The 23,428-nt window shown below is 44.5% G+C and overlaps 1 protein-coding gene across 1 annotated transcript in view; it reads right to left on the reverse strand.

Annotated features, from left to right (window-relative positions):
* The window catches only part of cacna1ia (calcium voltage-gated channel subunit alpha1 Ia), a 99,014-nt gene that overhangs the window by 23,552 nt on the left and 52,034 nt on the right, over positions 1–23,428 (reverse strand). The window contains exons 4-16 of the mRNA XM_019888704.1: positions 21,929–22,062; positions 18,467–18,564; positions 15,732–15,891; positions 10,845–11,193; positions 10,657–10,749; positions 8,176–8,500; positions 6,484–6,887; positions 4,019–4,170; positions 3,552–3,737; positions 2,220–2,337; positions 1,967–2,122; positions 1,331–1,421; positions 524–716 (exon numbers count right to left, since the gene is read on the reverse strand). Coding sequence (XP_019744263.1) covers positions 524–716; positions 1,331–1,421; positions 1,967–2,122; positions 2,220–2,337; positions 3,552–3,737; positions 4,019–4,170; positions 6,484–6,887; positions 8,176–8,500; positions 10,657–10,749; positions 10,845–11,193; positions 15,732–15,891; positions 18,467–18,564; positions 21,929–22,062 — 2,459 coding nt within the window. The remainder of the gene's footprint in view (positions 1–523; positions 717–1,330; positions 1,422–1,966; positions 2,123–2,219; positions 2,338–3,551; positions 3,738–4,018; positions 4,171–6,483; positions 6,888–8,175; positions 8,501–10,656; positions 10,750–10,844; positions 11,194–15,731; positions 15,892–18,466; positions 18,565–21,928; positions 22,063–23,428) is intronic.

Consider the following 23,428-nt stretch of genomic DNA (forward strand, 5'->3'; position numbering starts at 1 on the left):
CCAGTGGCTAAACTGGTTTTTTCTTCAATAAAGAAAAACAAAACCTTTGACCCCTTTGACCCTGACCCGTTTGTATACACAAAGGTATTTGGTACAACCGGCACTTTTGACGGAAATCCGCTCAGCTAGTAAAGATGTCTAGATTCTGACGCATGTTAGAGTCAATTTTTCATCTGTAGAATTGCTTGAAATGACTTTGAAAATAGAAGGATTAGGATTCAACGGCAAAACCAAAATGTTTTAACCAACCCCCACTGGATTAAATAATTAACAGTGCCTCAAAACTTTCCATACAGTGCATTTTCAATCAACGAAATGGCCTTTTTACTCAATCGTCTCGTTGCTTTTGCAAATTAAAAAGCCACGATAAAACCAATGATTTGCTGCTGAAAAAAAAAAGTCTTTCATAGATTCACCAACATTCAGGCAATCTGCAAAAATATACAGGCAGCAAAATATACGCCGTAATATCCAAATAAAAATGCCATATGCCACATGAAAGCCCAAATCAATCCCCTGTCACAAAAGATTTGTGGGTCTTTGTGGGTCTTGTTCGCTTACCGCGGCTTTCTGCTCCAAGTTGGCCCTGCCAAGAGAAATGACACTGTTTTTCCTCGACCCGAGAGCAAAGCTCAGCCTCTCTCCAGGAAATAGGCTGGCAGGCAGTGGGCCCAAGTCCAAGTGGCCATTAGGGGTCAGCGTGCAGATCTTTGGGTCTGTGTGGAAAGGCAAGTGGAAAGGCTATTGTGTATGAAAATAAACGAAAGAGCCGCACAGCACGTGAAAACAGATCGAGACATTTCTCTTCTCCTTTTTACCTCGACATTAGTGCGGAGAGGTGAGCTGAATTTCAACTCCATTACTTTCAAGAATACATTTCCCCAAGTGACATAATGGCCAGTTAAGACAGAGACAGGAAGGTTTAATCCAAGTTGAATCACCTTGAAAGAGCCAGAGATGGGCTCGTAATGGTGACAAGGCTGCCAGCACGTTTTCCAATCTTTAAATAGTAAAGGTTTTAATGTGCTGCTACATGCTAATTTATTGAATGGAATGATTTTGTTTTTGCCAAGAGGGAGAAAAGAGAAGAGTCGTGAAGAGAAATGTCGATTGTGCTCCGCGGACAAGGCAAAGATGCTAAGATAAGGTGAGAAAATGGAATCAGAAGAAAACATTAGCATGTGTTGGGCGTTTCTGGACGCACATTTTTGAGTTGCTTGTTTGTTAAGGGGAGGAGAAGTACATACCTAAAACAATCACAACAATTGGTTATTTGAATTGTTATTCATAACCATGTCACGATCTGAAATACTGTTCTGTGAATAACAACCTGAGAGATGAGGAGAGTCCTTTTGCTTATCGTTGTCCTCAAAATTGCAGGAAGACCTGTCATCATCGGAGTAAGAGCGATTTGCATCTCCCTGCATGAGGACGGTGACAGCAGAGTGAGATTAATACGTGCAATGTTGTCATCACAAGCAAATGATAAAGAGTTATTGCCGGACGTGTCCTTTGCTTATTTCATTTGCTGGGCTCGTTTTGCAAATGATCTTACTTCCAATCGAGCAAGGGCGGGCAATTAATTTTGCAAAGGAACCACAAGAGAAAACTGCAACACTTGAGAAGGGCCAAGCCAATATGGTCTATATTATTTCAATGTATGGAAGTAAATGATCTTGTTTCGTTGCGTTGCCACAGGTGTAGATGTGGTATGTATTGTTGTGATTATCCATCCATTTTCCAATCCGCTTATCCTCACGAGGGTCGCGGGCGTCCTGGAACCAACCAACCGTGGGACAATTTACTGTTTTTTTTCGAGAACCCATTTTACATACCATTTGTGAAATGGTAAGGCTACGAGGTATATATTCCAGAGCCGTCTTAATGAGGTATGTATTAATGGACTAGGAATCCCTGGTTGCGCAAGCCGTTTTGCGACTGGAGTGCTGTACCGGTGTTGTCGTACCTCAGCTTGAAAACCCTCTACCAAGATGGCCACCAATAAATTGAAGAGCACATAGTTTCCGAATGTCATCAGTGCCACAAAGTAGAGGGCAGCGCAGGGAGAGGTGGAAGCCATGCCGTTGTACAACACCATATTCCAGTCCTCCTGAGTCAGAATCTACAAATCAGTACACACACACACACACACAAACACACACACTGTGAATAACGCATTTTCCAAAGAGGATATTTGAATAGGTGTTTAAGATCTGTACCTGAAAAACAGTGACAATGGCCCAGAGGAGGGAATCAAAGTTCTTCCTGTCAGGCACGGTGTCGCCCGCATCTGTCTTCAGACTGAACTTGCAACCGAAGATGTGCATCCCCAGGATACTGTAAAACAAGAAACGCTTAAGGAAAAAGTAAACATCTCAATCCTCGAGCCGGGCTATCCTCCATCTGTTTGCTAGCTTCACAATGTATTTGTACATCTCTCTTTTGAAATACCCCCGTCAACTAAATGTTTCGAGTTCCTCCAATATGTGGATTCACACAGTGATACAACAACAAGCAGGGAGGCGACGCCGCGCCGAGCCCGCCGCTCGTCGGGCCTGCTGAGAGGATGGGCAGTTAGATCGCAAGCTAACTGGTGGCTAGCACCTGTTGCGGTGCCATGGCAAGCCCCGCAACGACCCGGTGGGTTCGATTCTACCCAGTAGGAAGAAGTTTGATTTTTCATAATTTGTATTAAGACTCATTTAATATACCTGGCGATTTTTTTGTAATCATTTGAAAGTTGCTCATTAGGACCCATCTCCGTGGAGTGTCAAAATCACAATATTTATTTTCACTTTGCAGAGTTTTTATGTACTGTGCATTTATTGCTCATTAAAAGCCCATATTCTTTAATTCATGTTATGCTCGCCATGGGTAGCATTCAAGTAAAAAAAAAAAAAAAAAAAAATTAGCGGAATTCCCTGGGGAAGGCTAATCAAACAGACAGGCTCAATAGCACCAAAGTTTTGGGCATCGTCCTGTGATAGATTTGCTCGTTAATCTACTGTAAAGATTTGGATGATCGACCATATTCACGGTCAAGTCGTCAGCAATTTACCCTGCTGCGTGCACATAGTTGGGATTTTTTCTATGAGGCCTATTTGGAGTCGCTGTTGTCTTTTGGTTTAAGTGAGCCAAAACGTCTTTCACGTTTTATTGCGGTTCCGTTCTTTACAGTCTGCAGACAGTCAAATTAGCAAGAGCATAACCATCACTTTTATGGTCAAAGGAAAGCAAGTGGAGCCAAAGAGAGAATTGCTGAGACATACCGGATTTGGGGGGAAATTATGACTTCACACTTTTTAATCATGAACATAATCCTTTAGTTTTGCACAAACAATTTTCAGGCTTTTGGCCGTATGTCTGCTTGGTCTGTTCTACGACTACACGGGACTTTAATCGTCTATTCCCTCAGAGGATGTTTTATATTCCACCGCAATTTATAGCTGCTTTGAAAGCCTTTTGAACGAGGCACATATTACTCGATGAAGATATACGCACAGTAATAAACAGCAAAGCACAAGCAAATATGAGACACGGCCCCTTGGTACCTGAAGATGAAGATGAAGAGCATGAGCAGCATACAGAAGGTTGCCACGTTGTCCATCGTCTTCATCAGGACCACCAACTGACGCCTGAGCGCCGGCATGAACCGGACTAGCTTAATGACCCGCAACAGCCTGAAGGTCCTCAGCACCGACAAGCCGCCATCCGCTTGCCCGATAATCTCACAGACGCTGCGGTGCGCCCAACGCCCATTGGGAATGGATGCAAGAAGGTAGTTATGAGAACGGCGTAACGGGTCAAAGCGTCAAGTCCTTAAAGGTTCGAGGTGTAAAAGATAAGCCCGCAGTTTTTAAAGTGGGCGGATATGTTCCACAAATGGATTAATTAAGTGCGGTAAAAGTTAAATACGATACTGTAAACACACATTGAACCGGAGCGATTAAAAGGTGATTCTGAAGGCCGTTCATAAAGTATGAAAAAAAAACGTAACCCCCGGCCCCGCCCATCTCACCTGATGATGACGATGATGCCGTCAAAGATGTTGTAGGGGTTCCTCAGGTAATCAAAGAAGCCGAAGGCCGTCAGCTTGAGGATCATCTCCAGGGTGAACATGCTGGTGAAAACAATATTGCAGATCTCCAGCACGTTGGTGAGCTCTTCTGGCTGCGTAAGGGAAACGCAACAAAACACCAAACAGAGAACGTGCACCTGAGCAAGGTTGATGGCTTTAGAATCATGATGCAAAACGTTATGAAACGACATTATTAATATTTAGGCTGTTCGGCTGGTGAGTTGGCGGGTGACTTTCCAACTCTGCTACCAGATTGCCAACATGCTTGAGGCACCGCTGCTCAGAAAGGTTGCACGGACACTGCACCTTTGTCATCTGTTGCTCTTTACGAGGCGCCCGTCTTGTAAATGCCAAACTCTTGATTGCCGATTCATCGACTTCAGGCTCTCACCGTCAACGCGGAGTAGTGGCTCAACGTGTGGACTCGGATTTGTGCCGATATTGCAGCCGATAAAAACCGACTGGAGCAGTTATGGATTAGTGGCGTCGGGAGATAAAAGGAGGAGTGGAAAAAGGAAACAACAAAGGCACCACAACCAGGCTTATTTTCTCAAATGTTTGTTGTGGGATGCGTACACGCTTACTTGCTTTCAGCGAGCACGGATGTGTGTCGTGCATGACATGGATCGCAAACTTCTTCTGATGCCACAGATTTCCAACTCCCACGTCAGCAGACAAAAAAAAAAAAAAGAAAAAGAGCCAACAAGCTGCGCCAAAGCTGGCAGACCGTGTCAGAGGAAAAGTACACTCGCGCACCTCCGTCCACCCCTTTAATCCGCTTTTTCCTCCCAATCTATCTTCATCCCCTCCAGGTTCCTAATGCCACTATTCCTTCCTTTTTTTTTTTTTCTCAAACTCTCATTATCAAAGAGGCCCATCGCTTCAAAATCAATATCGTCCTGTCGATCACAGAGGGGGGAAAAAAGGCGGTAGAACGGGCCAAGGCGAGAGGAGAGGAAAGAAAAACCGGTGGAAGCAAATCAGTCTCAATGCAGTGAGCACAGTTGCGGCAAAAAAAAAAAAATGTTGCTCGGATAAAAAAAAAGTCCACCGAGACAACTGAGCACCATAGAAGCTGATCCATTTATCTGAAAACACATCTGGAATGTTCCAAGAGCCACAAACATGCACTCTTGCCAAAGTGGTGTCCCCTGTTAGTTTGTGTCTGCAGCGCTTTGGCTCATGGCGCGCTTGGCTTTTGCATCTGGCTTTTGAAAAGCCAGAAAAAAAACGCTCCGTGATAGTAAAACACACGCTCACGTTTGCCGTCAACTTTAGTGTCCTTGTATATCGGTGATGAAACAAAGTCTGAATCGAATATGGCAGTCTATCTTAAATGCCTTGATGGATTTCTACAGTGAACACGTGCATCTAATAAAAGTCAAAGCGAGGGCCATCCGTTCTAAAAAAATGTCATGATAATTCTAAAATTCGACGCTGTCAGAGAAGTAGTCATTCCGTATAACGTTGATGACTGCGGTTGTAGTGCTGGTGTGGAGAAACCGAACTGCATCATAGCGTGAGCAATTTCTCATTCGATGTTTTGCCCGACTCATAGCGAAATAAAGGTCACCGAAATAAAGGTCACCAAAACGCGGAGTGACAATTAAAACAGAACGTGATCGCATCTGTGTCAGCGTTTTAGACCAGGTTGGAGTTTGCTGCTGCAGAACAGCCACATCATGGTATCACCGCTTGTGTTCGAAGCGGCAAGGCTCAAAGGAGACACCGACAAAAGCATCGGCGAGACTGCGCATGCAAACGCATGTGCTTGCACATATGCCTTGCTTTGAAATGCGCACGCACTAACTCGCGGGAAAAAAAAAAAATCGCGCCCAAAAAAAAAACAAAAAAACGCTGCGTAACTGGAGTCTGTCTCGTTCTTCCCACCGCCCCCCCCCTTCCCTCGCCTTCGTTTATTTTTAGAGTCTTCAGAGACAGGAGAAAGCAACTATTCCGTACACTGTCAAAGAGTGCGGGGGTGGACGGGAAAGAGGCAGAAGCGGAGAGACGGAGAGAGTCAGAGAGAAGCCAAGACACTTGGGGTGAAGCAGGAAGGAAGGATGGCAGGAAGGAAAACTGCTAGCAAGGCGGGAAGCAAAGTGGGCTAAGCGGCGTGTGAAGGCATTCTTGGAGAAAATAATTAGACGAGGCAGCAAGGGAGGCAGGAGGGGAGGAATACAAAAAACAGCAAAATCTCGATACCCATGCAAAAAAATTCAAGTGAACGTCCTTGTACGCGGGTGCGAGCATTGCATCACGCGCCTCCCGTGTTTGCGGGTGCTTTCTTCGCAAGGTCGGCCCCATTGAAACCTCTTCTCACCCCTTGGTTATCACTCTTACTTTTCTTTCTTATTTCTTTTTGTTGGTCTGTGATATCCATGCATCAAGAGAAAACCTCTTACCTGATTGTGATGTTCGATGCCCATACTGATGGTGTTGATGAGAATAGCAATCATAATGCCCCGACTGAAGTACTTGCTCTCCACGATGCCCCACAGTTTTCTCCTCATTTCATCCCACACGTCCTTACAGTGTCCAAAACAGCTTCTTTTCTTTTTCTTTTTCTTCTTCCCTTCACCGGCATCACCCCTCTCCTCCAAATGGTTCTCTTCCTTGTCCGTCTCCTCCACGGCATCCCCCTCGTCGTCCTCTCCGCTGGCGGCATCTCCCGCAGTCCTCGGGCCTTCTTCCAGTGCTAAAGCGCACAAGGGGCAGTCCTGCGGATTCTGAGGCACGGCCAGGCTGACGGAGCTGTCGAGTGGCTGGAACTCGTGGTCTTGCTTGCTTTGGTGTGGGCAGTGGGAGACTGTGGAGATGTAGACAAATCAATGAAGTAACCCACCGTGCAAAATGGCTCTTGGCGAGAGTACCCGGAGAAAACCCACGCAGGCATGGAGGGAACATGCAAACTCCACACAGGAAGGCCGGAGCCGGAATCGAACCCTGCAACCTCTGCGCTGTGAGGCCGACGTGCTAACCAGTCAACCACGTGACACTTAAATATATTTAGGTGTAAAAACTTTTTTTCCTCTTTAACTCCTACTTAAGTAAAGGGATTGAATTAGTAAATTGTTATAGTGTGTGTCTGTACTTCTACTGAAGTGCAGAGTATGAGTACTTTTGCCACCCCTGCGAGATTCTTTGTGCAGCACTGTGATGTCCTTCCAACGTGGCATCTTTTTTTTTTTTTTTAGAATAGAATATGATAAAATAAAATTGAACTATTTTCACTGTCACAGGAACAATGAAAAATCCATTAGGCTGACTTTTGTCCCTGATCAGTCCGACAAGGGTGGCGTCATCAGCAAATGTGATCGTGGTGATGAGATGAATGCGAAGGCAGTCGTGTGTAAAGAGCAAGCAGAAGAGGGGACTGAGTACACATTCCTGAGGTGCACCAGTGGTACCACTGTGTTTGCTGCGGAGCTGAAATCCACAAACAGCACCCTCACAAATTAGCATTGCGTGGGTGAGGGCTGTGTTGAGTGCGTCTTCTGTTGTCCTTTCGGTCTCATACGCAAACTGGTGGGGATCGAAGTCGTCGGGAAGAGCGTCCGTGATTTGAGACAGGATGAGTCTCCCCAGATATTTAGTGATTATGGGTGTTTGAACAACTTGTTCAGTCATTCAGGCAGCGCCGGCAAGCTTAAGTGTGATCGACTTTTCCGCCACTAAATTGTCACTCCGCCAGGCGCAAACTCCAGCGACACTCCATATGCTGCGCCGGCAAGCGCAGCTTGGTGGTGACTCTTCTGCCGAATCGCCAAACGCACGGTGAGCCGTGCGCTTGTACGGAAATCATCATCTGCCAACAGTTGTTATGAATAAGTAACGCTACTAATCTTATGTGGCTTACCTCGACTTGCGGTGCTGTGCACATCTCATATGCCAGCGGTGTGTTTTGGGTGCACGAGTGAAGCGAGGTTACATTTAAAACTTGCTCGTCATTTTAAAACAGCAAACAACCATGTATCAAGATTTGTTCCCGCAAGGTGACTTGGCTTTTGGAGGCGGCCCCAAAGGACTGCAACCCTTTAATTGTAACACACAGCCATGTCAATTTGAGTTCACTGAGCCGCGGATATCTTACTCACATTTCGGATGCCTCGGGTGATGCCTCTCTCCATTCTGATTGATTCCACCCCGCCTGTTGCCCCTGCCTCCACCAGCAGGCGGGGGCTTGCCCCTCAGCGTGTAGTAGAGAGCCGCTGATCTTCTCTTGGCCTTGCGCAGAACGTGGCAGACCAGCTGGAAGATTTCCTCATAGCAATCGCCCGGTTCCGCCATGCTGGCCAGGGTGGACGAGGATAGGCACTGTGCCCTCTGCTCCTGCATCAGCTGGTGCTCCCGCTGTTTGGTCTCTGAAAATTGAGTGGCGATGACCACTAGGCAAAGGTTGATCATGAAGAAGGAACCGATCTGCGTGGACATGGGAGGAAAATGATTGACTTTCAACGCAGCGAAGTAAACCCCGACGCAACATTTGGTGGATTTGACAGTTACTCCAGCCAAACAAAGTGCTTGGTGCGGAAATAAAGACTGACTTGTTTTCACACACGCTCACTGATTCTGATGAAGTACGTCAATCCGCCTGCAGAAATGTTAGCACGCATGCTAAAGGTCTTGGAGGGCCGACTTTCTACCAAAGCGAGGCTGATTGGAGCAGACAGACGGGGCCAACACATGCCCCAAAGCACAGCACTGACTTGGTCGGTCTTTTCATTTCACCTTTTCTGTCGCTTAACAACGTAGTCACTCCAAAAATCTACCTTGCTTAGAGTATCTCTTCCTTTATTCTCCCTTAACCAATGTTCCTGCTTCAGTCCATTTGACCGTGGCTTTAAAACAGAACTCACGTTCTTGGCAAAGAACTCTGACATTAAAAAAAACCCAGCTTTGACGAGCTCATTGCGACTTGTTTCACCTTTTTTTTTTCTCGTGAGCACTTCAATAGCATGTAAGAAGTAAATTCAGGTAACTTTGCTGTTTTCATATTGATACAATGAATTATAGGAAACATCCTGATACATTCATTGGCATTCTACTCGACAGACTGCAGTGACTCTCACTAGCAGCTGCTTCTAATGGAACACCAAATACATGTGCATGACATGAGACATTTTTTTAAACCACTACGGTACATTTGTTTCATACTATTCAGTTATATTTAACTTTAAAGTACAACACATTTGCATTTAATCATTAGTATTTTTTTGGTCTTTATTTTATATTTATATGCAGCGTTGATGGACTTTAAAGAATTAAACCTCTGCCTGGCTTTTTAAGAGGTTATTTTATTTTCATGTTGATCATGATGGGATTAAAAAAAGAGAACATAACTAGTAACTTTCCACCTGTCATGAAACAAAGATGTAGGAGAAGGTTTCCCTGAGCACGGTTGGCAGGCTACATCTGTGGCCTGTAGGTCAAACAGTTCTGCAGGTGTGTGGCGCTTTGATTCCCCTCCAGCCATGTTCGTGCTTGCGTGCGTGTGATGTGCATTTGATCAGATCATAGACAGCTTTCTGCATAATTAGAGAGGGCAGTCCAGTATCAGCATTCAGAGGATCACTGTATTATGCATGCTAGACCCCCCCCCCACACACACACACACACGCAGACAAATTAAGATGGCAGGCTTTGTTTGCAGCTGATTGTTTTTACGCTTTTGTGCAGCTGCTGTCACATGCGTTTATGTCTCAACTTTTACACACATGCACACACACTTCCAAATAATTGCCACCATGTCAGCCGGTCTCAATAACGTACAGCTGTTTACTCTTCAGAGTGATGCAAAGACTGACACTTGGGCTGCACACTTGACTTCGTAGATCAAGTGTCAGACAGAAACGAAATGATGATGCATTTGATACACTGGAGGTGAAGTTTCTTTTTTGGGTCGTCGATCTGCATGGGAATCCTTGAAAGGAAGCCCAAGAGGCAAATGCACGGATTATTTAGCTCTGTTTATCTTGCTTTGATATGCTGTAAAAGTCATTGTGTGTGGTATATTGAACATGAAGCAAATACTGAAAGCCTGCTCCCCATTTTCAACATGAGTTGGTTGTCCAATTACATATGGCTCTGTTTTTTTTCCCCTCTCTGTATTGAGACATGCATTTAAAACAGACGTGTATCCCAAATGACATCTTATACTGTCTCACCTGGAGTGGAAGACGGCTGAGTTTGAAACAAACAAAATGATTCACGTTTGCTGCACACACTGGGCTGTCAACAGAGTGATTTCTAGCTTCAATAACCCAAAAAAACAACAACAACAAAAGAAAAACGTGGATCATATGCGAGAAAGGCCCAACAGCAAACACCTATACAACAAATGACTTTGCCCAATCAGTACCTGACCCTTTATACCACCGGGGGAAAAAAAGACAAGATTTCCCAATTTGAATCAGCATACATCAAAATACAGATTTATCAGTTGATGATCACACACCTGCTAAAATGGACCTATTTACTGATAAGTCGTGATTGTTACATTCATCACAATGGTGGCGTCAGCAGGTAAGAAAAGCATTAAAAATAAAAAAAATTTAAAAAACCAATACATTACTTACAATGATGAGTAAAATGAAGTAGATGAAGTTGTAGAAGGAGTGGGCATCCATTACGTAATACATTATCTCTACCCAGCCTTCCAGAGTGATCACCTATAAGGAAAAGGAGTAAACATGATCCACATCATAAAATAACTGTTCAAGCAGTGGCAAAGTACAGAAAACAAGTTCAAAAAAAAATAAAATACCTGAAAAATGACAATCCAGGCATAGACAATGTTGTCGAAGTTGATGGCACCTTTGTGGGGGTTGGTGCTCCCCGTGTGGCAGCGGGTGTAATACTGGTGCCAATTGATGCACAGGCCCGTGGCGTCGCCGGCGCCGCTGCCGTTCACCATGGGCTCAGGATTGAGACCCAGAGCTTGTCTGTGGAGCGCGTCTTCCTTGTCCAGGCAGCATGTCTGGCCTCCTTGTCGCCTCGCGGGAACGTCGAAACATGACATGATGCCGTTGTCAGATGCCAGTGAGCAGATGAAAGGGCGCTCATCATCCTCCTCGGGTCGGTAGTACGGAGGTGGCGGGGTCATTCCTGAAGAGCTGAGACAAGAATATAAGGTAAGCATAAATGCTTCTATAATTATTTTAATTTGGGGTATTCAAATCGGTAATTCACAGGTTTCGTCATTTCATATCTTGTGAAATAGCTCTAAATAAAAGACCAATTTGATAACGTGGATTTGTGTGAGAGGCAGAAAGAAAGAGAGAGAAGAAGGAAACAGCCTGACCTCGCAGTGAACTTGCAAACTAGATTAAAAGCTAACGAAGCAAAGCAAAGGCATGCTGACAAGTGTGGAATCCAGGTGGGCGATCATGTGTTGGGTCAGTACATGACAAAAGGAGTGGCCTGAAGAGAAATCATCCTCCATCTCAGCAATATGCCGTACATCAGCATTAAAAAAAAAAAAAAAATCATGCAGCTTCGGGTTGACCAGTCATCTTAAGTTTCAGGAGCTTTCCCTGCACCTATGTTGGAATATCTACCTCTGGGGTAGAAAAAAAATGCCCTTCTCTCATTTGCTCACACTGGGGCATAATATCACAAAGATGGAAAAAAGGGACCTCAGGGATCTGAGGGTGTAGAAGCGATGCAGAATTAGTAACAGTTCTGCTTGACAGGTAAATTTCACACTGTTTTCAATTTTTAATCGATTGTGTATCTCAAAAAATAAATTATAGTCATACAATCATCATAGCAGCTATGGGTAAGATCAGCGCGTTTGCAGTGCTAATGCTAGCTTAGTCTGAGTAGCGCTGCCATTTTGTTGAAGCTGAACAGCGTTCTGCGACTTTTTAATCGCAACTATGCACTCACACGACTATTGAACACACTAAATAAAACATTTTCTGATGTGAAATGTGACTCATTTTTGGATGAACAGCTCGGAAAAAAAAAAGTCGCGTGAAATCAGGGCCTGTGTCTGGTCTGTTGCTTGGCAAAGGAATTAATTTCACTATTAGCTTAGCTGTCAGAATGAATCAAGCAGGGCGTGTTTTATTGAATAGGATCCTTTACAGCAATTATTGGGAACAAAAACAAAACCAAAAAAAACCCAAAACATCATATAATAACTCTGTTTCTGTCAGGAAGAACAAAAAATGTTCCAATACTGGTGACGTTCCACTGTACCAGAGGACCTCATTTGACCGGGGTTGTAACAGGGAGAAAATCCTGCATCGCCTTTTCAAGCGAGGGATTCTAAAAAGCGACAAGAGATTACCGATGAAAGAAGCTTGGGAATGTGTAATGGAAACTCTTACAACATTTTCTTCCACTGTTCTTCCAGAGCATCCATACTTTATGTCAGATTTATGGAACGATGTTCTGCTACCGAAATAGCCACGCAACACAAGAAAAAAAAAATAGCAGCCGACAACAGATTGTTCAATCATGAAAACTAAGTCATGTGGAAAGTGAATATGATACTATGCAAGTGTGTGAGCCCGAGCATGAAATCAGCGGAAAAGTAGCTTATTCTCCTCCATTGACAACCTCTTACCTCTTAAGCAACTAGGCAGCGAGTGTCTTTAGCCGCTCCTTGCATTATGACTCGAAATAATGAATCTGACTGATTGCCCTGACCACCCCAAGCAGCACACTATTACCCACACTGTGTCTCGTAAGTGCCACTTTAAATGGGCACACACTAAAATAGCTATCTTTCACGCCACGTCTGCCACCGGTTTATGCCCTATAACACGCTGACTTCGAGGAAGGAGGTCATTTCCAAGAGTCATGATCACCAAACAGCCGAAGGTCCCTCAACCTTTTCCTGAGGACGATTCAGAGGACAAAAGATGCGTTCAAGATTTATGGCCATCCCCTTACGCCATGCATCTTTTCTGTTGAGTTCGAAAAATTCAAGCATTTATAATAATGTCAATAAATTATTCGCGGATTCTGACTATTTGCAGGTTGGCGCGGTCCGATGCCCTCAGCGTGGCTAAAACGGCAGTGAATGATGCATTTTGAGTTTGGCGTGAGCCCCCCCGCCATAATATGTCCCTCCTTAAATTTATAGGGGAACGCCAATTCAATAATTGAGGCACAAAGTATGCTGAAAAAAGTTTTGGTCGAATTCCATCAATTTCATTTCGTCAGGTGGTTGCATGAAATGAAATCATCTGGAGCCAGACACATTTTTTAAAGTAGACTCTGTACTTAAAAAAAAAATGTATCCGGATCCCGATGATATTATTTTGTGCAGCCACTTGACAAAATTAAATTAGGTAAATTCAACACACCATTTTTCTTTCAGGGTAGTGATGTAGCACATTGAATTTTTATTGCCTTAGGTGAAACAAATTTCATATCTTGATGATAAAAATCCTCAACGTTGCAGGTGATACAAAAAATAAAAAATGCCTTGGTGCTTATCTACGATTGCGTGCTTATTCAGACATGGCTGTGAAGTAAAGAGGGAGACTGAGGTCTGATTCTTCTCCAGTCTCCTTGCTCCTTTCTCCTCTCTCTCATTTTGTGTGCACTAGGAAGAGAGGCTCGCTGAAGACAAACCGCGTGCGCGCACACACCAGCAATTCTCGGCGCTATGAATAGGTGCCCATGGGTGTGCACGCCTACACGAGCGGCAACGCATTTGCTGCATTGGCAGCCGGGGGGATGCGCCAATTTCAAGCGCGCCGGTTGCATCACAACTGTAGCGGAACCATTCGTTAACAACAAGCCTGTGGCCTTTTCAGTTCTTCCCAATCAATGATGCTCTCGTGACAACAACGCCATGTGTGATATGCTTGCCGGGCAGAAGGGCACACACCATGCTTTCTGCTCTCCACCCTCAATGCACGTGCTAATGAGACTGGGGCTCAAGAACAAAAGAAAAACGGAGACAAGCCTCTGTCAAAGTACGAGAGCTCAAATGAACACACGCGCGAGTCTGTATTGCGCAATGTGGCCGTGACAAATGTCTGGCATCACACTGAGAACACACCTGCTGGTGGAGCGTGAGCAGCAGAGAGGGTTCAAGGAGTAGCAGCTGTCAAATTTAGTCAAATGAAAAGGAGGAATCATCATCCGAAGTTGGTATCAGGACATACAGCATCGTACACTTCATTTGGTACAACTGCACGATCCACAGGGGTCAAACAAGGGCGTTGTCGAATTTTTCAAGAAGAATGCTTCGTTAAGTTAGGTATGGCTAATAGTCTCCATCCAGATTTATTTTAGCTCAAAACGAATTATTTTGAGCTCTGACGAATTTTATTCGCATGACAAGCTCCGCAGTAAGGCATGAAATAATGACTTACTTTCAGCGATCTCAATGAAACATAAAAATAGGTACAGAAGAAGACAAAAAAAAGGTACAATTGTGACTTAAAACAAGACTCGCGAGTGAAAAAAAGGGAGCACGGGCTGGAAGGTGCGAGACAAAACCGTGAAGCGACAGAAGGTGTCAGATGGCAAAGTGATTGCGGCACTTGACTGTGACACTCCATTGTTGCCTCTCAGGGAGGAGACATTAGCTCTTTACTTAGCATAATGGCGCTCAAGTGCTAACTCGCTCGCACCTTTCTAATTAAGCACTCAAGCACCCGCTTTCTCCTCCGGGTTTCAATTCCATGGAAAATTACACTTCTTCTACCCTAATAACGTATCTCATAAAACAAAAAAGTCCTCATTGGTCAGCAAATGCGTACGAACCATTCTTGTCCCCCCCACCCAAAATAAATAAACAAATAACGACGATAGAGCTAACAAAACACAAATAACGAAAAAGCCTCTTGAGCCAAATGAAGCGCGACAAAATTGCACTGGTTCAAGTTACCTCATTAAGTTACTGAAGAGGTTTCACTTCAGTAAATTTCAGCACTTAAATTTAAGAGGAGGAAGCAGACAGGTCCTTGTTCACTGGCAGATACAAATCCGCTTTCCATTTAACTATTACAACTGTCATTACCGCTCGCTGCTTCAGCATTCCCCGGACAAGAAACAAAGCACAATTACGATCTTACAGACGAGTTAGAACACACGTATGAGATCACGCGTTCTACGGAATGTGTTTTTTCTATTAGTTGTTACGGCGCTAGCAGCGTGAAAAAAGAATCAAGGGAATGAATGGCATGTAATCAAACCCTCAGACACACGAGGTGAAAGTCATTGTGACACAGAATCGGCGGCAGGCGTGTTGGCGTGTCGTGAATACGTTGGCATGCAGCGGAGCAGTCATCCTATTCTTAGAAGGAGAGAGAAGGCAACGCTTTGAGGTGGCGAGAACCCAAACAAACAATGCTAGAATACTTTGAAATGATTGATTTTTGTCATTTAGGTCAAATAAAGGACAGTGACAATGACTTGTTCCTGTCCCTCCTCCCCGATGTTAATGTTTGGAAGTGCTTGGAAAGTGTTCAAGCCTTTTCCTGTGCTCAGCCTGAACATGGATTTTAATGGCACGGTTGGAACTGGCAGTTTATTGTCATTTTGCCATCATTTTAAAATGTGTATACAGTATTACTTTAGCATAGTTGTAAGAGTTATGTTTATAAAAGGCCGGGAAGTGTGTTCCAAGTGACAAAAAGGCTCTGCCTTCCTCAATTCAATTTGAAATGCTGTAATCGCTTACAGGGTGAAGTTCTCCTCCAGGTAACAGCGGTTGCGAAGCAGCCCCGCCCACAGCTGCACGCCAATGATTCCAAAGATGAAGAAGACAAAGAAACAGAGCAGGAGAACGTTGCCCAGCATGGGTAGAGTGTCCAGCAGCAGGTTCACCAGGATACGCATACCTGCAGGTCAATTTGAGAAAGGAAAAAAAAAGAAAAAAAATCACTGAAATAAAACACTGGCAAGGGCAAAACAAATGTAAATATATATAAACACATAAGGGTAACGAGAAAGCACACGACAGTAAGAATCAGACGATAAACTCATTATAGACAAGCCGCATTGCATCTGCATGTAAAGATGATCAAAACGCAGAGGTGGCCTTCGCTGCCGCTGCGAGCACTATCAGGAGCACTGACCTACTTGTGTTCAATGAAATGTTATTCATTTATTACATTATTCTATTTTCTGGTGGTTCAGTGGGGGGAAGATAACAGCTTCTCAAGTGGAGGCGGTATACACCAGACAAACGCTTGCCGTGCAGCCTTGAGAACATGCGTAAGAACCATTCTGACAAAGTGACGATTTCAGAAGCGCACGCAACAAGCCGACTATCTTCGAAAATAGAAGGACGCGAGTGTTGCTCGTGACGTCAGGCAGCTTAATTAGACACAAACATATTCCCTGCCAAAATGATGACCTCATCCCCCGTGTACGAGTTGTCGCGCAGTGATGATACGATGAGGCGTGATTAGTGGCATCTGATGACGGCGGGGTTGGACTGACGGGAGAATGAGGTGAAATCCGCTGATGAGATCAAAGCACAGGCACCCGGCACGCATGCATGTGTGTTACCTGCATAACGTTTTAGGAATGGTGTGTGAGGACCCCCGTCATCAGTGACGGCAACCCTGACAGTTACGTTAAGTATGAAAGCTAATCTCTGGTTGCCACCCAAAAAAAAAAAAATGAATACCCTGTATTTTGTGAGTCATCTAAGTGATTAAAACAAGACTCGGCATGTTTGCAATCATTAGCTTGGGCGTCACTGCCGTCTTTGATGAATGTGTGTTTGTGTTTTTCATGGGCCGTGCTGTGATTAGTGAGTAACAGCTCAACAGTCGGCTCATGTGTCAGCAGCGCAACGGCGCATTTATTCCGCGGTAGCGATGAGTGACAGGTGAGAAGCTGAGAAATGAGACAGCGCTGGGACTGACTCACAGGTTGACGACGTTTCCAGCAGACATCTGTAGCGCGGTTACCGAATACAAGTGTAAAAATAAGCGAGCCGAGAGCTCATTAAAAAAAAAAAAAACTATTCGTAGTGATCGCAACCAATCTGCCGCAGCTAATATATTATCCACCCCAGATGTTGTCACATTTGGGAATACCGTATTAGGACAGTTGCGAAAGAGTGTCGCAAGACAGGAGGGCAGTGGTTACTGATTTCATCAGACATCTTGTAAATCACATTTGGCATGACAACAATGTATTAGCTTGAAAGTATCACACATTGTCTTTGCTAATTTTCGCATCATGCAGAGCACACAGCCTTGCTGGTGTATGAGTCTGCATGTGCCAATGTGTGTGTGCGCTAGAGGCGAGTCTAAATGTGTTTGTTCCCACGGGGCCTTGTCATTAGACCGGAGTTCCATTAGTCCTAATTGGGTGAGGAGAGGGTGATATTGAGAGACGGTGAACAAGAATGAGGCATGGCCTGAAGGAGCACCGGGAAGCGACACAAGAAAAAGAAAGAAATCGAGGAAAGGGAAAAGATAACACGAAAACATTTGGAAGGAACACGTTGACAATAGTGTCAAGAAACGTCACTGGCATTTTCTGTTCTTTCAAGTTGTTATTTCCCTCCGCAGTGACCGTCCCAGGTTGCGGCACCCCTTGACCCATTTGCACCTATACTTCCTGTTCGCTCAAAGCTCAATGATTCACTAAACAAACCTAACGCACTCGGTCTCATACATGCGGTCATGAGTGCGCTGCAAGGAGGGACTGCTATCGGACAATTTGTCAAGGTGTTACAAATTGAGGTGCACGAGGGGTGAGAGGTGGCGCACATGCACTCTGGTTGTCTGTGGGCAAAGCGGCGATCCAACAAAATGAGCAACAAATAGTCTGAAGCCCTCCCGCTTCCACGCCTCAAATAGGGTCACGGATAGAGGACGGAATCGGGTTAGCGCAAAGTAATGACACGCGGGGGTCACTTGTAACAAATAGCAAGCGCATACAGTGCGATGAAACGTAATCTATGCATCGTTCGGGATTCTAACCAAAATAAGGAGGGGATTAGAATGGATAACACAGCTAACTTTCACCTAGTTTTAACGCAATTAAAATTAAAAAGGTGACCTTTTCTGGACTTCTTTTAAAAGTACAAGTTTGATCCTCGATGTGCATTTGATCGTAACCCCCGCCACGCGTTTTGCCAAATTGCAATAAGGTATCATCATCAGGTCTGTCTGTCGCAAAGTTTTCGATTAAAGTAGAGCACCCGTTGCATGATCAATGAAAGAACATTAACTGACTTGATGAACCTGCGACTCAGGGTCTCGCTACGATTTTTGTCATTAAGGATAGCATGAATGTTTCATGATCCCCATGGAGGACAGGTGGCATGGCGGCACAGATATAATGCATAAAATCCCTCTTTTATGAAAATACACATTCTAGAGTGCCAAGACACACAGAGGGTTACATGTCAAAAAAAAAAAAAGTAGATACAAAAAAAAAAAATGCCCTCACTTGGCACTCTGTTGATGGCTTTCAGGGGGCGAAGGACTCGCACCGTCCTAATGGCTGACAGGTTGATGTTCTGCAGGTCCAGAGAGTATTCCACCATGCTGGAGATCAAGAATGAGAGAGAATGAAGAACACTTTAATCTTCCTGTTGTCAAAATATGCCAAACAGACAAGTGCGGGCGGGCGGGCGGGCCCAGGTGGGCCAAAGATCCCTGGTCGGGGTTTTAGCATCAGTGGTCATTCTTTTGATCTAATCTCACCTGTCCCAGCAGTGTTGAATAGGAGAAGCAGTTCAGAGGCAGGGGAAGGGAATTACATGAAAGAGAGGTGAGGAGGAGAATGAGAGCAGGAGGGGAGGAAAAAAAAAGAAGCCTTCATATTCCAAATGTTGCCTGCAGGATGCTGTGGCTCACTTAAAGGCTGGCATCTGTTACCAAGTTTCCTCAGCATGGCTAAGCTGTTTGTGCCCCCAAAGCCAAACCGCTTTACACAGGAGAATGCTGAATGGTTTTTTTTTTTTTTTTTTATGTGTGTGCGTGTTATTAATGGACACCATTTTTTTTGTATTTGCCAAGGAAATAAAGGACTCTTAGAAACCAGTAGCTGATTTCAGGATGATGTTCGACCTTATTACCCCCACGAGAACTAAATTTCAACCAATGTGAATGATAAATATTGTACATGTGGAATTTAAGTTAAGCAGCAAAATCTACCCGTTTTTGTCCATCTCACTGGGCGGCCATTTTTCCACTTTCTGTCGACTGAAAAATGACTTAAGAGTTGTCCAGTGCTCCATTAATGAGCAATCATGGTTTAGCTTCTGAAAACAGGTGAGCCGTGCTCGGGCGTGAACTGAGCCCTGTGAGCAACTGTGATGTCATTTTCAGCTGACAGAAAGTAGCAAAATGGCTGCCCGCTGAGATGGACAAAAAGAGTTGCATTTTGCTGCTAAACTCATATTCCACGAATGCGAAATGAATCAGAATGCAGCGTTTTGACTAGCGAAGGCGCATATAGAAGACATTATCAAGAAAATTTATGGGTAGACTCCCCCTTTAAGGCTCCACAGAGTGTAGTGTATAATTTTTAAATGAACCAAAAACACTGACATGATTGTCAAGGAAGTCTCACTTACATTTAGAAGGCGGAAGCATCATTTTTTTTGTTTTTTTTTTTTGTTTTCATAGAAGCTCGTGCACATTGCAACAATGTTCACTGGCGATCCAGAACTTGCAGCAAAACTACTGACTGCGGCTCGGCCACTCATGAGAACTGGGAGGTGAGCCCCCGCACTGTGCGACACACCACTTGGGTTCAGCCATGTAAGTCCGCACGTGGTGGGCCTTAAGCGTGTTTGTCCACAACATTGCTCTGCCCGGGGGGGCAGCAACGGTGTTGAGGCAGCATGACACCACTCCGACACTATTTTAGGAACACACAGCAACCTGTCTGATTTTCACGACAGCATTGACTCATCAACTTGACAGCAGCTCACACTTGAGTCGGAGCAATCGCAACAAAGGTTGAACTGTTGTAGCCCGCAGCTGACAGGCAACAGCTCAAGCTACTAATTGCATCCGCCAGCAAGCGAGGGGACCACGAAACATTTGAGCTGGTGCTGCTCCACCGGGCGCAGTTCTCAACTGATTTTCTTCAAACTTTCAGGGAATATTTCAAGGCATTACCATTTGGGAGGCAGTAGGTAAGTCGATTCATACTTGAGCTTTGGGACTCAGGCTCGTGTGTTGTTTTGAGGCCAACCTATTCCACCCAGCTCGGATTCCGATCATATCTGTGCTCAACTAACTGAACGTGTGTAGCCGAGATCCTGAATCAGGGCGACAACGTCAAAAAGGGAGTTGTGAAATGAAAAAAACTCAACACACTTGCCTTCTTGCATTGAACTTGAAGGCTCATAAAATTGGGTGGACGGCAGGTGGATCGTGCTCGTGATGCAAATACGACAAAACAACTCGGAGTCGCCAGCTTAATGATCCCATTATATACGCGGTACAATTGGATGAATTAAATATTGCAGCTGTGCCTCAGAGTGTAGCACTCTACTGTCCTTGCGTGTGATCTGTCCGTGCTGTGCACGTCAATCAGCGTTTAAGAAAGTAATTAGTGGCTAGCCTCAAACCTCCTGCGGAGGTACTGCATGCTTTTATTTAACGTTGTGTGTGTGTGTGTATATGTTCACAACGGTATGGAAAAGGCATCAGGAGAAACCGACAGTTGGGAAGACCCCGGGAGAAGACGCAGCTTTGACAGCGAGGAAGAAGCCTTAAGAAGGCAAAATGTCAACGCTGCAGGGACTTAACTGTCAAATTAGCAACGTGCTCGCTTCGCCGTTTGCATTCAAGTTGATCTTCCTTTGTGAACAAAGCACTTTTCTGCCCCATCATTTCCATTAAACATACTTGGATTTGACAGTTTTAAAGTAAATACACGAAAATATAAATATTTCTGGTTCCAGCTTTGAATATCATGTATGTGAAGAAGGAATAAAAACAAACAAAAAAAAAAAAACGGGCAGAATGCTTCTTTGTTGCACCAAAATCCTACATGCTGTACATCCATGGTTATACATTGGAATGAACAAGCTAGCACTAGGCTAGCCTCGGATTTAGCTTGGGGTGTCAAACACATTTGATGTATACGCCGTATAAGATGAAAGAAAAGAAAAGATTACGGTAGGAGCGTGAGGAGGTAACCTCGAGAAAAAGAGCTAAGAGCGGAACGAGATTTGACCACCGGTACTGCCCGCAGTAATTAGCCCAGATGCTAATCTAAAAGACGCGTGAAAGTGAACTTAAGGCAGAGGCAGTTGTCCAAAAGCACAAACTCTCCCCACAGTAAGACACACAATTGCACCGTCAACTAAGCCAAATATAACCTGAGCCATTTTGTCTACCGACAGACACCCCCAAAAACGGGCAATTAGTAATCAAATGAAAATAAATTGTTTCCATTTAAATGAAGACGAACGTCCCGTCACCTTGCCACACTCTGCCTTGTCTGGCGTTTGACGACGACATATCCATCAGGCTAACATAAGCTAACGGATGCCACTTTGACACATTTACAGCCGTGTTCAAAGGTGATCCATCATACACGCCCAGAAGCATTTTTTGTTTTCCCACTGGAAAGGGCCTAACCCCATATTGACGAGCTATTTCCAAAACGACAGGCTTAAAAGTGTATTTTGGTTGCATTATTTTGGGGGAAAAAAAAAGGTTGATGAAAGAAACAAGATTACATGCCCTCTGTTAAAGTGGAACTGCTGATCCCACAAAAGCATGCGGTGCATTTGCTTGCAATACACAGTATGATATTCACGACTGCTGACTGGTGGGCGGGAAAAAAAAAAAAAAAAAAAACGGTGAAAAATTCCATTAATGTCGTTCAAATGTCTTGGGATATTTTCAGCCATATTAAGAGGGGAACGTGCATGGTGCAGCTTACCCTGCCATGACAATGAAGAAGTCCAGCCTGTTCCAAGTATCTCCCAGGTAACAGTGACGACCAAAGATTCCAAGGGCCACCATCTTCACCACCATCTCCAGTGCAAAAAAGATGTAGATGAAGGCATCAAAGGCCTGTGAGAAAAAAAAAAAAGAAAAGAGTTGAAAAGGTGTCAGGACGTGAATACGCAACAATTCTTTTCGTTATTTCTTTGTGGCACATTTTCTAGGTCAGGAGAGGGAATGCGTTTTGATTCACTCCTGAGCCTTTTTTTTTCCTCCAAGTCAAAGGTCTCACAACAATCCGTGACCAATTTTCGACTTGAATAGGGCAATTTTACCACTTTTTAAGACAAGTTCACACCGCACATCACAGGGGATATTTTTGATGGTTTCGTTATTTCCATCCGACTGTCTTTAAAATACCGCCGACTGCCAACCGCTCAACGTCAGAGCACAAAATGACAAGATGTGATTGAAACGTGCATTTACAGTCTCATATACAAAAAACTGCACGGCTTAAAAGGGGCAATCTTGTATACTACAACTGTGCAAAAGCCCAAACTTTCAAAACGTGAACCTCGACAAGAGTACATCAAAGGGGAAAAAGGCCAAAGGCTTTGTGAAAAATGAAGAAGTAAGGAATAGGGTGTGAGAATTCATTCCCACGTTTCATTGTAATACTGTACATCGCAAAGTAAGCCTGCTATTGTTATTTTTTGGAGGGGATAAAAAAATATTTATTTTGGTGGGGCTTCAGGCTGTACGACTATTTCCATCCTTACTAATACCCTGAGTCATTCAAGGGAATTTCTTTATTTGAGTCAGTCATAGCCGGCAGGTTGGCGGATATGCCGAGTGTTTGGCTTTTTTGATGATGACAAGGGGCGAGGGGGGGGGGGGTGTGCTTTCTTTATTCAATTCCCAGGCTGTGTGGCATCCACGCACTCAGATCCAGTCTTTGATGAATATCTTATTCGTTTTTGATTGGTAGCGGTATATCCTTGAGAAGGTCGTTTTCGGACGTTGAGACCGCGACGGAAAATTAAAAAATGTCCTCGCTCACCCACGAGATCTTTGCGTAAAGTAAAACATGGCGGCGTGAACTTTTTGTATTGGAAAAACCGCCGCCATTGTAACAAACAAGCTTCATTACAACTGTACTCAAAGTTGTTTTTCCCCTTGCAAACGTATCATCTTGACGTTTGGTAAAATAAATTGCGGAAATTACAGACCGGCGTTCCGGCGGCATGTAAGTGCCTCGCCAGGTTCACATCCTACGCCGGCGGTAAAGTTTGCTTGAGTAAGCACAATCCCCGGGTGACATTAGCACTCAGCCGTTGCCAGTTATAGCGTTTTTTTTTCCCCCCAATAGCGGGCTGCTTCTATCATCATTTAGCCCCTCAAAATTAGGGAATATATGGGACAGACGGAGTGAACGTAGCTTGGAGCAGCGGCAGATGCCCCAAGAATTGAGTTTGTGGGCTCAACAAATGCACAC

The sequence above is a fragment of the Hippocampus comes genome, unplaced genomic scaffold (assembly GCF_001891065.2).
Source record: "Hippocampus comes isolate QL1 unplaced genomic scaffold, H_comes_QL1_v1.1 scaffold427, whole genome shotgun sequence".
Lineage (NCBI taxonomy): Eukaryota > Metazoa > Chordata > Actinopteri > Syngnathiformes > Syngnathidae > Hippocampus > Hippocampus comes.